The sequence below is a fragment of the Geotrypetes seraphini genome, chromosome 7 (assembly GCF_902459505.1).
Source record: "Geotrypetes seraphini chromosome 7, aGeoSer1.1, whole genome shotgun sequence".
NCBI classification, from domain to species: domain Eukaryota; kingdom Metazoa; phylum Chordata; class Amphibia; order Gymnophiona; family Dermophiidae; genus Geotrypetes; species Geotrypetes seraphini.
In genome coordinates this window covers 57,155,601-57,171,026 of record NC_047090.1, presented here as the reverse complement: position 1 = coordinate 57,171,026, position 15,426 = coordinate 57,155,601, and the positions used below count along the sequence as shown (strand labels likewise).

The 15,426-nt window shown below is 44.2% G+C and overlaps 1 protein-coding gene across 2 annotated transcripts in view; it reads left to right on the top strand.

Moving 5' to 3' along the window:
• FBLN1 (fibulin 1) overlaps positions 1 to 15,426 on the top strand; it is a 338,157-nt gene that overhangs the window by 19,130 nt on the left and 303,601 nt on the right. For both annotated transcript variants that reach the window (XM_033951176.1, XM_033951177.1), the window contains exon 2: positions 9,722 to 9,818. In XM_033951176.1, coding sequence (XP_033807067.1) covers positions 9,722 to 9,818 — 97 coding nt within the window. The remainder of the gene's footprint in view (positions 1 to 9,721; positions 9,819 to 15,426) is intronic.

Genomic DNA, 15,426 nt, shown 5'->3' with positions numbered 1-15,426 from the left:
GAGGGGCAGAGGCGAGAGATAACTCCGCCCACCCCTCTGACGTCAGCGGCACTCCCCCATTAAAGGGGCAGGGAGGTTATTCCAAATCTCAGTGAATTTGAAGAAAATGGATTTCACTAATTTACCTGCATACATGATGCCTTTTAACGAGGGGAAAGATAGTTTGAGTTTGTGGGCAGATCTGTTAGTGACAGGTCTTGAAGAATTCCAGGATAGTGGAATTAGGGGAGGAAGAATGCCATGTAGGATTTCACGCCGGGGAAGTAAAAAAAAAAAAAGTGCAAGGGAGGGCAAGGGGCGCGTGGCGAGGAGGAGAGGTACCACGCCCTTAGGAAGACCACACCCAGGGTGAACCGCAACCCACTTACTACACCACTGCCCAGACCTGATGGATTAGGGTCTGAATTTTACAAAATTTGGTGGAGTGATTGATTTGCCCTTTTCAGGCTGTTTGTAAAGATTCATGGAGGGCACAGGGACGATTGACACATGCCCATGTGGTGATGCTGCCCAAACCAGAGAATGACAAGGAACTTCTAGGGTCTTATAGGTCTATCTCCCTGTTTAATCAGGACATTAAGGTTTTGCCTCCATAATGGCCAAGCGTCTTGGACGGGTGTTGTCTTATCTTATCCATTCGGATCAGACTGGTTTTGTCCTAGGGTGGTATGCGTCTAACAATATTCTTAGGGTGCTAACCAACCAGGGCTTGCTATTATAGCGAGTCTGGATGCTGAAAAAGCGTTCGATAAAAATATCGTGGGACTATCTTTTCTGGATTCTTCCCCAGTTTGGTATCCTGGGTAGCTTTTTGGATGGGATGGGAGTGCTCTTTAGTGGCCATACTGCTCAGATTCTTATTAATGGAGGGTTGTCACCAGTGTTTCAGCTAGAGAGGGGCATTCGCCAGGGCTGCCCACTCTCACCTGTGCTTTTTGCAATATCGTTGGAACCCTTAGCTTCAAAGATCAGGCATGCTGTGGATATTGTGGGTATCCACTCAGGCTCCAGAGAATATTTGTGGGTGATATGCTGCTTTTTGTAGATAATGCAATTGTGGCAATTCCCAAATTTGTTTTTTGTTATCACTCAATTTGGGTCTTTTTCTGGGGTCAAAATCAACTTTGAAAAATCTGAGGTTTCTGCTGCTTGAGCCTCCAGGTGGGACTCTTCAAAGGTTACTCTTAAATATTTGGGAATTTACTTGCACTTGAATTTGAAGGTAATTTATAAACTGAATATTCAGGACAATCTAGACCAGCTCAAATCTTTATGTAACAAATGGCGGGAGCTTCTGCTGTCCTTTCTGGGGAGGGTAGCACTGGTAAAAATGGTCATGCTTCCAAAACTTCTCTACCCCTTGCAGAATATGTCTTTATGGATTGCTAGAAAAGAAGACTCGATCTATCTGAGTGTGATCAGTTCCTTCATCTGGAGGACACATCAAGCTCGTATAAGCTTCTTTTAAGATAATAAGAAAGTAATTACCACTCCTGCACCTGTAAATTATCTTCTGGGAGCTATACCATTCTTTGCCTTTCCTTCTTTTCATATGTACCTACTGTAACTACTGCAAAACTCTGTACTTCTGCCCCTTCAAAATCTGTGGTCTAACATGGGAGGGCTTGGATTGATTAATAATTTTTCTTCTAAACTTGTTTCTTTTGTTTTTATATGGAAATCCATCTCACCCAATATTTCTGTGACAAGTGATACTTGTGTTTGTTTTTGATAACATTAATTTAAAAAAGAATATTGATACAAATCTTATGGTAAAAACTACTTTTGGAGTACAATTTGATTACAAAGTTGTGTATGGTATTGCTCCCATATATATGACTGATAGATTCCTTATAGCATCCCATAAATATAAGAGCGAATCACATGCTTTGTTTAATTTTCCATCTGCTCAAAGATGTAAGAGCAAGAAATCTCTGGAACATACACTAGCATTTCAAGCTGCTCTTTATGACAGGCAATTTAGTCCACTGCTGTACAGTGCTTGTTCTTATAAACACTTTAGAACGCAACTGAAAACTTATCATTTTTCAAAATATTTGGCAAATTAAGTTAAACGATTCCTATGTTATGCCATTTTTAATCTTTTGTTAACCACGTGTAAGTACGATATATTGAGGATCACATGATGCGTTGAGCCGCGGCAGACACGCGCTGCCAGAGCTCCCGAGTCCCGAATTGCCCGGTTACGGCCGTCGGGGGATCGCCGGAAATTAGCGCTCTGAAGCGCAGCCACAAACTCGCTGCATGGACAGATTTCTGTCCTCTTCCGCGCCCCCGATGTCAACCCGCCTGCACAAAAAGGATCGGGAGCGCCCGCAGAGCGGAGGGGAAAAAATGGCGTCGGGCACCCTCACCCCAGCGATCCAACATATTGCGCCGGAGGCGCTGACGGCCCTCACCCAGGCTGTGACAGCGGCGATGCAGCCCAGCATCGACAAGCTATCAGAGCAGATTTTAAAAGTAGAAAATATGCTCTCAGAAACGACTAAAAGAACAACAGCATTGGAGACTAGAGTATCCAGCATGGAGGACACACAGAACACCCAGGCCACTACATTACAGGAACTGCAGGCCCTGACCCAAAAGCAAGCGGAGAGACTGGAAGACCTGGAAAATTGTTCCCGCAGATCCAACTTACGCTTTTTGGGAATTCCTGAGGCGGTGGCGGGTCCAAAGCTGCTAAAAACCCTGGAGGTATGGCTTACCAAAACCTTTTCCTTACCCGAGGGATTGGGACCTATCCGTCTTGAACGGGCTCACCGTCTGGGCAGGGAACAGGCCCGAGAGGCCCGGCCTAGAATGGTTATAGCCAAACTCTTAAATTATAACCATAAGGTGGAAATTCTACGCAGATATAAACAACTCCGGGAGACCTTACAATTTGAAGAGTCGGAGGTCCGCATCTTCCAGGATTACTCTGTGGCCCTAACGGAGCGCAGGAAGCAATTTTACCCGATATGTGCCTCCTTGGCTGAAAAAAAAGTACGGTTCCTGTTCCTGTACCCGGCTCTATTACGTATCCACCATCTGGGACAATGGCATGTTTTTGATACAGCGGCGGAAGCGGCTCTCTATTTGAACACCCATGTGCTTACCCAGTCTGATCTGACCTGATTAACAGCAGGATCTGAGTGTGTACCACCCTCGGGCTGCTTGTCGAACTCTGGTTCTGGTTTATGGGAAGCATTGGCCCTCAACTGTGGTGGCTCAGGGCTACATTTAAGGCCCACTTTTGCCAGTAACCATGACTCGAGCTGGCGATCTGGCATTTGTTAAGTTATGATTGTTCAAGGGAAAGTATGTTGTGGACAAGTTATTTTTTGCTGTTTTCTTGGTACTGGGCTTCTAAGGTATAACTGTTATTCTTGCACTATTGGGGACTCGGGGCCTGGAGTGGCATTGTTTAGTGATCTTTCACACCTCTGGGACCGCCCTAGGACGGACCCCTAGTTGTGACCTCAAAACCATGCGCCAGGGGGATAGGATGGGAAGGGGGGGAGAGGGGGGAGGGGGTCAAATGGGGGGGAGTCCTTTGCTATCATATGGCTATATATATAATTTACGGCTGCAAGAGAGTGTAGGTTTTGAAGCTATAGTGAGCTTCCTGTCCGGTAACTCACCCACTGTATTGAAGGCACTTGGGCAGGCCTGAGTGCCTCATGGCTACCTCGGGTATGGCTGGGAACCTGGGGTGGCTTCTTTATTCATGCTTTCTATTTTTTGCTGATCATAGCCCTTCTAACACCGCATGGCTAATACTCTAAGGGTAGCCTCCTGGAATGTATCTGGTATCACCTCCCCTATTAAAAGAACCAAAATTTTAACACAACTAAAACGGAATAAAGTAGATATAGCCCGCCTACAGGAAACCAGGTTGACGGACATAGAGCATCAGAAGTTGAGGAGGTCCTGGGTGGGACACAGTGTATGCAGCCTCATCTCCACAAAAGCGAGCGGGGGTAGTGATATTGATCCGTAAGTCCTTACCATACACAGCGAAAGTGGTAGCCACTGATACACAGGGCAGATATGTATTGTTACAGATGACGGTAGGAACATACTCTTTCTACCTTTTGAATATTTACGCACCTAATACATACGATCACGCCTTTTTTGAAGGCCTCACAGCATTGCTTTTAGAGCGCATTACTGATCCGGTCTATATAGCCGGGGATTTTAACCAAGTTCTAGACCCGACCTGTGACCGTACTGGGCCGGGACAAAGCGTGAGCTCGTCCCAAACTAGAGGCATACCTTACCTCTGTGCCACACTGGATCTGGTTGACCCCTGGAGGCTCTTACACACCACAGAACGGGATTATACTCACCGCTCCAGGGCGCATAACACCCAATCTAGAATAGATTATATTCTTACCACAAGTAGGGCGTTCTTAAATGTGGACGCGGCGGTAATAGGTCCTACAGTCATTTCAGACCACGCGTTGATCTGGCTTGACGTGAACGTGGGCTTTGGCATTCGGGGACCCGTACGTTGGCGATTCCCTAGTTACTTATATTCAGATGATCATTTTAAAACTTATTTAATAACTAAATGGGAAGACTTTCTGACCTTTAATGGTCAACACTGTAATAACCCGACGCTGTTCTGGAGCACAGCTAAGGTAGTGCTTAGAGGTGATTGTATAGCATATGTTATAGCGCGGAATCGCCGATTATCTCGGGGCATCCTTAGGTTAGAAAAGGAATTGGCAACTGCTAAACACCAATATACACAATATCCTACACGAGCATCTAGGGAACGTCTGATCTCTGTGGAGGCTACTCTTAATTCTTATATCCATGAACGCACGGTTAAAATGCTTCTGTATCAAAAATTCCGCTACCATCGCTATGGTAATCGTGCGGGGAAATTATTAGCTCGATTAACAACACAGGCTCGAGGTCATCGTTATGTAACGGGAATGAAGGATGATAGGGGGCATCTACAGCACTCCACAGCACACATTGCGCAGATTTTTAAGGCTCATTTCCAGAAGATCTATGGTCGCCAGGACTCGGGAGATGCTCCACTTATTAGGGATTATTTGGCAGATTCCAGCCTAATGCCGCTCTCTGACCCTGATGTTGAATTTCTCAATGCAGCCATCACACCTAAAGAATTGTCACATGCTATTAAACAGCAAAGAAATTTCTCGGCTCCGGGGCCGGATGGCTTTACAGCTGAATTTTATAAACTTTTAGCGGAGCAGCTGAGTCCCTTCCTTAGGGACTACTATTCGCAGGTTACGCGGGATGAACATTTTCCTACAGAGGCGAATGAGGCGTTGATTACTTTGATTTTGAAGCCAGGTAAAGACAGCACTGCTCCTGAGTCCTATCGACCAATATCTTTATTAAATGTGGACATAAAAATTTTATCTAAAATATTAGCTGATAGATTAGCCACTCTACTCCCAAATATCATCGCGTCTACACAGGTGGGCTTTGTAAAGGGCAGGCAGGCAGTCCATAACGTTCGAAAGGCACTCTTGTCATTGGCCCATACACAATCTCATGACACCCCGATGCTATTACTCAGCTTGGATGCAGCGCAAGCCTTTGACCAAGTCAATTGGACATTTTTATTTGAAATACTGCACTATATGGGAATTTCGGGCTGGTTTGCCACAGCGTTACGCACCTTATACTCGACACCGCGGGCAAGACTGCTTGTTAATGACACTATCACTGACCCCATATTAATTGAAAGAGGCACACAGCAGGGATGTCCTTTGTCCCCCCTGTTGTTTTTATTGTACTTGGAGCCCTTTCTGCGCACTGTATCTCTGGATCCTGATATAGTGGGGGTGGACTTCGGGGATCAAACATTAAAGGTGTTAGTTTTTGCAGATGACATCTTGTTTATGCTTACTAACCCTTCTCACTCTATCCGACCCCTTATACAATCTCTTAACGAATTTAGATTTTATTCGGGCTTTACCTTAAATTATCAGAAATCTGTTGCTTTAGCCAGTCCAGTAACACTGCAGCTGACATGGAGGGGCCATTTCCCTTTCACATGGGCTGTGCACTCGATTCGATACTTGGGGGTTTGGATCCCCCGAGACCTCAAGACTCTTTATGACTGTAACATTTCCCCACTACTCCATGACACTTTACGTGACTTACAAAACTGGTCCACTTTCCCGCTCACAGTAGCGGGACGGGTGGCTCTTTATAATATGGTGCTCTTTCCCAAATAGTTATACCAATTTCAGGTCCTGCCCTTGCTTTTATCCTTTTCTCATAAAGCCCGGTTAATTAAAGGATTACAACGTTTTCTTTGGGGAGGCAAGCAACCCCGCATGCAATTTCTTAGAATGTGCTTACCTAGGGAAAGAGGGGGTTATGGTTTATTAAATGTACATTGGTATGCTATTGCCTGTCAGATGAGACACATTAATGATTGGTTTAGGGGGACGTCTGACTTTACTGCGACGTCATTGGAGTTGTCATTGCTGGCTCCGTTTCATGTGAGTTATTTCTTGCATGTGGCGGACCCGCGGCTTCGTCCTTTGGTGGCCCAGTACCCGATATTTGCACCGGCTCGACGAGCATGGAAGTGGGTTTGCAAACTTGCTAGATTGCCTTCTGAGGTTTCATTATACTTACCCATCCAAGGCAATGGAGCCTTTCAGCCTGGACTGCAAAATACCGCCTTCCAGAGGTGGGGTGTGCAGGGACTTCAATACCTATTCCACTTATTCTTCGAGGAGGGGAAACTGGCGACTTTTGCTGACTTACGTCGGACATTTACTTTACCACCTAATGATTTTTTTGCATATTACCAAATCCGACATTACGTTCAGTCTCTTCCGGCGCACCATCTTGAGGAAGATAACAGGGAGGCTCTTTCAGAACTCTTTAGCCTTTCTGCACAACAGCGGATTCCGCTTCGATTTCACATAGTGGGGATCCGGGATGGGCACTCTGGCCCCAATTTGGACATCTTAGCGGCAACATGGGCTGAGGACTTGCACTGCACGTTAACGGCCCAACAGATACAGAGGACGCTGAAAAATATTCTGAAGGTGTCTCCTAATATTGTCCACTGGGAAATGCAGTTAAAAATTGTTTTGAGACTCTATATCCCGCCGGAACGAGCAGCCCGGATGGGGATTACTACAATTTATTCTTGCCCGAAATGTGCACATGCTCACGCATCATTGGGGCATATGCTTTGGAATTGTCCCAAAATTCAACAGTTCTGGCGACAATTAGGGCACTATATTACGCGGCTCTGGCGGAGGCGTTGGCTCCCACAACCGACAGCTTTATTTGGACTTTATAATATAGCCACGCCCAAACCCAAAGGAATGTCAGCTTTTGTCACTAGAGTGCTTTTGATGGGGAAGAAAGCAATTCTTACTAACTGGCTGTCCCGAGATCCCCCTTCCTACGCTCAATGGAGAGCGTTGATGATTGTTCATGCGACGCTGGAGCGGAGACTAGTGGGAGATTTAGATCGTGGACCAGGCCACAGATTCTGTCAGACCTGGGAATGCTTCTGGCAGGACCTCATACCATATGCTCGCAGTAAGTAGACTCTTAAATTGTTAGGACTATCTTACACTCTCAGCCATAGTAGTGGCATTGGACTTTTGGGGTGGGGAGGGAAGGGAGGGATGGGGGAGGGGGTGAACTTGCACTGTTATTTTTTGGATTTGTATGCAACTTCTATTTGTACGTTCTGGTTGAAATAATAAAAATCATTTGAACATAAGTACGATATATTATTTACCCTCAAAAGGCATTTAGGGGGGTCTTTTACTAAAGATTAATGCATATTATCTGCCACAGGACTCATTTTATTTCACCTTAGAGCAGTAATGACACTGCTTTCTGTACATGAAGGCTAAAGTGACACATATTGGTAATCTTCACTAGCATGACAATTTCTGGTAAACATTCTGTTGCTGTGGGAAAGGAATATGAATGAGAATCCAAGTTATTTCAAAACAATTTTGTTCAATTCATTTCTTGCATACAGCCCAATAATATCGTAATTCATCATATAAGCAGAACTATTTTCAAAAGCTATTCTCATTTTGCAATATCTGAATGCATACCAAAGTGAAGTGTAATTATCTGTAAATTGTATAGTATGTAGATATCAAATGCATTTTTGTAGTGTGGGCCAAGAGCTCTTGAGGCCACATAAATCATTTCTTTAAATGAACATAGTTTCTTGATACCTTTTACCAGACAAATATAAGAATTATTACAACCTGAAAATAATTCAGCTTTCTCAAGACCTGTATGACTACTGGAGTTCTATTAATGGACCAAGCTGGATATTTTCAAAGATTTATCAGCTATTGTGATTCACATAGCTTTTTATCTGATTCTGCACCCATATAAATTATATGTTCATTAAAAAACTGACTAGGAAAAGCTGCTATAAAACATCATTATAATGAACTATAGCAGTACATTCCTATTGCACAACTATAATATTGCTCAATCATAAAAAAAGTTTTCGTAATTCAGCCTAGATATGCCAAGTATTTTTCCATAAACACAGAATGGGAAAATTCCTTCTGTGCGACTGGCCTTAAATATTTTTATTGTAATCTTAGTATTCAGTTTTTTTCTTCTCTCCGTACAAAGCAATGTAAAGTGAAATTTCTGTCCTTAGAATACAGCCACACATGTTGGGGGCATTCTATAAAATAGTTACTATTAGTAAGTGAAATTGCTGAAGGGCTGTCAGATAAAATTTGCCTCTATGTGGATGATACCAAAATGTGCAATAGAGCAGACACCCCTGAAGGTGTGAATAACATGAGGAAGGACCTAGCAAAGCTTGAAGAATGGTCTGAAATTTGGCAGCTAATATTTAATGCTAAGAAAGTCCACAGTCTATTATTGAGAAAGACATGGGGAGAGCCACTGCTTGCCCTGGATCGGTAGAATGGAATATTGCTACTCTGAGTTTTTCCAGGTACTAGGGACCTTGATTGGCTACCGTGAGAACGGGCTACTGGTATGACCCAGTAAGGCAATTCTTATGTTCTTGTGTCATGCATTTAGGCTGAGTGAAGAACTTTTGTTCATGAAAGAGGAGCAGGACTTGGGTATAATAGTATGTGAAGATCTAAAGGTGACTAAACAGGTTGAAAAGGCAAAAACGAAAGCTAGAAGGATCCTGGGGTGCATAGGGAGAGCTATGGCCAGTAGGAAAAAGGAGATATTGATGCCTCTGTATAAGACTCTGGTGAGAACTCACCTGTAAAAAAATATAAGCAGGATGGAGTTGGTCCAGAGGAAGGCTACTAAAATGGTCGATGTTCTTCATCATAAGATGGATGGGGAGAAACTTAAATATCTCAATATGTTTACTTTGGAGGAAAGGCGGGAGAGGGGAAATTTGATAGAGACGTTTAAATATCTACATGGCATAAATGCACAAGAGGCAAATCTCATTTGAAAGGAAGTTCCGGAATGAGAGGGCATAGGATGAAATTAAGAGTTGATAGGCTCAGGAGTAATCTAAGGAAATACTTTTTTACAGAAAGGGTGGTAGATGAATGGAATCATCTTCTGGTAGTGGTGGTAGAGACAAAGACTGTTTGAGTTCAAGAAAGCTGGGGACAGGCACGTGGGATCTCTTAGGGAGAGGATGAGATAATAGATGGATAGACTGGATAGGCCATTTGGCCTTTATCTGCCTTCATGTGTCAATATTTTTTTCTTGCAGTTCATACAGAAACCTGCTGCACGAATGGATATGAATGGGCAAATCAAAAAAGAGACTGTAAATCTCTGCCTGTTATTTCAGACTCAAAAGATTGCAGGTATGTGGTTAAAACTACTTTATATCACAATAGTCAAGGGGTAGGCAATTCCGGACTTCGAGAGCACAATAAATATGCATGAGATGGATTTGCATCTCAAGGAGGCAGTTCATGCAAATCCATCTCGTATATATTCATTGTGGATAACCTGAAAACCTCACCTGCCTGTGGCTCTCGAAGATTGGAATTGCCTACCTCTGCAATAGTTTATATCAGTGGCTATATCAGTGGTTCCCAACCCTGTCCTGGAGAACCATCAGCCAGTCGGGTTTTCGGGATAGCTCTAATGAATATGCATGATTTCCATGCCTGCCCCCTCCATTATATGCAAATCTCTCTCATGCATATTCATTAGGGCTATCCCAAAAACCTGACTGGCTGGTGGTCCTCCAGGACAGGATTGGGAACCACTGGTCTATATAGTGCTGGTCAGGTGTTCATTTCAGTAAGAGAAACACTGCCTCTTCATTTACACAAAGATAAGCTGAAATGGCAGGGCTACATGGATAGCTATTCTTGTGCTAAATGTGGGTCAGTTATTAGTAAATGTAAGAGTGCTATAGCTATACTGTAATACAGATAAGTCTTATCCACAGAACAAATATTTTGTGATGAACTACTGTCTGCTAAACTTTATAGTACACATCAAAAAATGGGAGAAATCACCTCAAAATCCAAACACACAAAAGAAACAGTGAAGGTAACCAAAATTGCTGGGATGCTTTAATTCATCAACTCCCTCTTAGCCAATTTGGCACGTGCTAAATATAATAGAATATAATGGATGCGTTAGTATTTAGCTTGCGCTAAATCGGATAGGGCATCTTAGTAAAAGGACCCCCAAATGACTCAACATGAACATTTTTTGGCCCTAAGGCCTGAGTCAGGAGTCTCTGTGTATATCTGACAGCTGGATAAAGCACATGACCCCTGACTTTGGTACCTGTTTATGATCTTTAACCCTCCCCATCCCCTCTTTTATTAAGCTGCACTGGAGGTTTTTAGCATGACCCGGAGAGGTAAGTGCTTCGACGCTCATAGTAATTTTCGATACCTTAACAATTGAGCGCAGGACAAAAGCGCTTCGACAAAGGCGCGCTGACAATTGTGCGTAGGACATATGCACGCTGCCGGTCCTGCTGCTTTAAAACCTTATCGTTAGCACTGTGAGGGGGAACCCCCCCCCCAGTACATGCACAAGTCCTCGTGCTCCTGTTGGGGAGGAATTTTGGAGTGGAACCCCCCCCAGTACACTGAAAACTTCAGTTTTCCTTTCAGTTTTTGGTGGTCGGGAGTTTCAGTGTAGTGGGGGGGGTTCCACTCCACACCCCCCAATGGGAGCACGAGGACTTGTACATTTAGTGGGGGAGTTCTCTCCCTTCACAGCACGGTGCGGGAGCAGGGGCGTGTATATGTCTTGTTAAAGAAATGACAACTTTGCATGAGGTAAAACTCGTTATAGTTTATAAATCTTTCCTTAATTGTTTATGATAATTTCAGCTATACACATCTGAAAGCAGTGCAACATGCAGAAAGATGCAGGAAAGCGCTTGCATGAGGTTACAGCAGTGAGGCGAGCAATGTTCCATAATGGTAACATACTGAGGGCCTCAAAATAGTACCTGGTGGGCCACAAGTTTGAGACCATTGGTTAACTGATTTAAGGATTCATCTAAAATATAAAAAAGAAGAAAACCTAGAAAAAAAAGAGGTTTTTTGACTAATGATGGTTAAGAAACAAGGCAGGACTATTTCTAGAGCCTGTTTCTCTAGAGCACAGTTCTTCAACCGCCGGTCCGCGGACCGGTGTCGGTCCGCAGAAAATTTCTGCCGGTCCGCGCAGGGCCGACGATATCAAGTCGGCAGTTAAATTTCCTGCCGACTACGGTTCCTCCTGACTGCGGTTCCTGCTGACTAATGTTCCTCCCAGCCTCAGGCGATCAAGACAGGCTGCAACGTCGGGGCCTTCCCTCTGTGAGTCTCGCCTGTTCGGAAACAGGAAGTTGAAACAAAATAGGCGGGACTCAGAGAGTGAAGGTCCCGACGTTGGCAGCGTGTCTTGATCGCCACCCCTGCCGAGTTGCTGAAGAGGGCCGCGGGGAAGTTGCGATTAGACCGGAGAGAGCTTTAGATTCAGGTGCAGGTGGAGGGAGATGGTCAGCGTGTGCGAACAAGATCCTGGGGAGCCTTCATAGTGACTTCCTCCCCTCCCACCAGCACTCCTATTTGCCAGGGCAGTGATTTACCGGCAACTTCCTGCAGGCAAGTACCGAGAGCTGCTGGAAGGGGAGGAAGCCACTGTAGGAGGCTGGGAAGGTGCTGGAAAAGGGAGAGCTGTTACTGGACTTGAAGGAAGTTAGAAGGAGAGATGCTGCTGGGAGGGGAGGAGGGAAAGGGATGGGAAGAAAGTTAATGTTGGATAGAGGGAGGAGGGAAGGGAGAAGAAGGAGAGATGCTGCTGGGAGGGGAGGAGGGAAAGGGATGGGAAGAGAGTTACTGTTGGATAGAGGGAGGAGGGAAGGGAGAAGAAGGAGAGATGCTGCTGGGAGGGAGGAGGGAAAGGGATGGGAAGAGAGTTAATGTTGGATAGAGGGAGGAGGGAAGGGAGAAGGAAAAAAAGGAAGGAGGGTAGGGAGAAAGAAAAAAGGAAGGAAACAGCTGGCAGGGAGATTACAGGAGGGGAAGGAAGTCAGGGTGGAATGGAGAGATCAGATGAAAGAAAGGGGAGAGAGAGGAATGAGAAAGTAGAGAGACATTGATGCTGGAAAGGGGATCAGCAGAGAAATGAGAGAGGGATAAAGATGCTAGATCTGGTGTAGGAGAGATAAAAATGAAGAAGGCAGTGAAGCTGGAATGAATGATGTAAAAAGGAGAGAGGAGGATGGACAAGGAAGAGGGGCATAGAAAGAAGTCATATACATATGGAAGGGGGAGAGGGCAGACATTGGATGGAACGGGCAGATGGTGGAAGGAAAAGAGTGAAAAGAAGATGAAAGCAGAAACCAGAGACAACAAAAGGTAGAAAAAAATAATTTTATTTCTATTTTGTCATTAGAATATATCAGATTTGAATTATATATCCTGCTAGAGACATAACTGGGGACTGCAGTATTCTGTTAGCATGATATTTCTATGTAGCATTCTATAATAACTTGGCTTGTTCAGTTTTCTTGATAGTAGAGGGGATATATGTGAAGGGGAGGGGAGACAGGGGTTTTGTTGGTCCGTGCTCTGTATATTTGTATTTATAAAATCACAATTGTTCAGAATATTGTTTCTTTTTATACTTTAATAAAATACGTTCAATATAAAATCATAATTGCGGCTTGTGCAGATAGGATCAGATGGTTTGCGGGGACCGAGCTCACGGAGATGGGGCGTAAACGGGGTTTTTAAATTTTAGTCCTAGTAGTTTGCCGGTCCACAAAATAATTATTTTATTTCTGCCGGTCCACGGGTGCAAAAAGGTTGAAGAACACTGCTCTAGAGCAGTCTCCAAACTTTTTGCCACAAGGGCCACATTGAGTACTTCAGCACTTTTCAGCGGGCCATAGTAAAAAAAAAAAAGATAACTCTTAGATATAAGTTTTATTGAAAGCAGAAAAATTTATAAACTAATTACAGAATATGTGAGATTAAATTATCGTATATTAATGACAACGAACACTACCAGCAAATTCTCATATTTTCAGCACAACTGAAACAGCAGTTATGATGATAAAACCATTAATGTGAATGATGGAACTGTTTTTGTGTTTTTAAAATCTTATTAAACTAAGGTTCAAATTTTGAAACACTAATTACACGTTCATCAGATAAATTTGCCCTGTATTTTGACTCAATATATTTCATTCGGGAGAAAGTTTGTTTGCAAAGATATGTTGTCCCAAAAATGGTGATACATTTTCAAGCAAATTTCTTCAAATTTGGAAACTGCTCAGAGTTCAAAAACTTGTAAAAATCAATCAAGTTTCCTTCCTTGCAAGTATTCTTATGGACAATTAACCGTAATGACTAGTAACGAATTTCCAGATTCAGTTTAAAGATTAGTCACAGCACCAGAGCTATCTACAATGTCGCGAATTGACACTATCGATCAAGGCTGAACAAGTGCGAAGAATTACTGCAAAGTATACAATTATGATTCAATTTTAAATAAAGTTGTGAATATTATTAACATATCCCAGGACAAACAGGCAGCATATTCTCACATGTGGGTGACATCATCCACGGAACCCCGATACGAACACTTTAAAAGTGCATTGCTGTTTTAAGAAATTTAGAAAGTTTGCGATAGCCCCCACCGTGCATGCATGAGTACCTTCCCACTCGACATAGGCACATGGCTCCTCAGGTCTGTTTTTTTTCTGCGACACATTGAAATCATGTTTCTTAACAGTCTTCGTTTTATCCCAGGACAAGCAGGCAGGTATTCTCACCTATGGGTGACGTCATCGACGGAGCCCAGATGCGGATGCCTCGCAAGCAGACTTGCTTGAAGAAACTCGAAGTTTTGAGTTGCCCGCACCGCGCATGCGCAATTGCCTTCCCGTCCAGCGCAGGGTGCGTCTCCTCAGTTCTCAGTTTTCCGCGGAGCCGAGAAGTCCATCTTTGACTCTCTGCGTTTAACTTCGTTCACTTTGTGCCTTCTCTCAACTGCGGTTTGTGTTTTTTTCTTCACGAATCGCTGTTTTATTTTATTTTATTTCTTTTATTTTAGTTTTAAAAAAAAAAATTTTTTTCTTCTTCCGTTCGTTTTCTGGGACAGGCCACTCGGCCATAGCCCGAAGGCTTAGACTTTGCGGCGGCTATTTTTCCATCTATGTCCCGGCCTGCTACAGGCTTCAAGAGGTGTAGCAAGTGTCAGCGCACGATCTCTCTTACGGACCCTCACAGACGCTGCCTCAAGTGCCTTGGGCCAAAACATCATCCTAGGTCGTGCCTGCCTTGCCAAACACTTCAGCCTCGTGCTTTCAAGCGTTGTTGCATTCTGGTGCACAAGCTTTTCGAGATGGAGTCTCCTACAGATCCTTCGACTTCGAAGGCGTCTTCGGCCTCGACTTCCATCGAGGCTCCTTCTGCACCTACTGCTTCCACCTCGAGCCTCATCAGACCTTCGTCATTTACAGCGGCTCTTGCTTCAACGTCATATGCTGTATCTTCCCCTGTTTCCTCAGGTCAGATAGCTCAGCAGTCGGTTCCGCTGGTGGTGATTAAAGTGTCCAAGACTCCTAAGTCAAAACACACTCACACTACCTCGAAGGAACCTCCAGCTAAAGCAGGTGGTCCGGTTTCAGATGCGGATCCATCCTTGCCGGCTTCTTTCCAAACCATGTTAGATAAGCAGTTTATTCAGTTCCTTACTAACATGGGACCCAAACTGCTTCCTCTTATCCAGCCTGGGCATTCAGCAGACTCCCGTGAGGTCGAGCCGCTTCCTTTGCCCCAGTCTGAACTTATACACTCTTTGCAGGGAGCAGAGTCTCTGTGAGTGTCTGGTCTGCCATCCAAGCATGAAAAGCAAGGAGCAGATTCTTTGCAAGTGCCTCGACGAGAATCCTCACACTCTAAACAAGGAGCAGAGTCTTTGAGAGTGCATCGAGGTTCC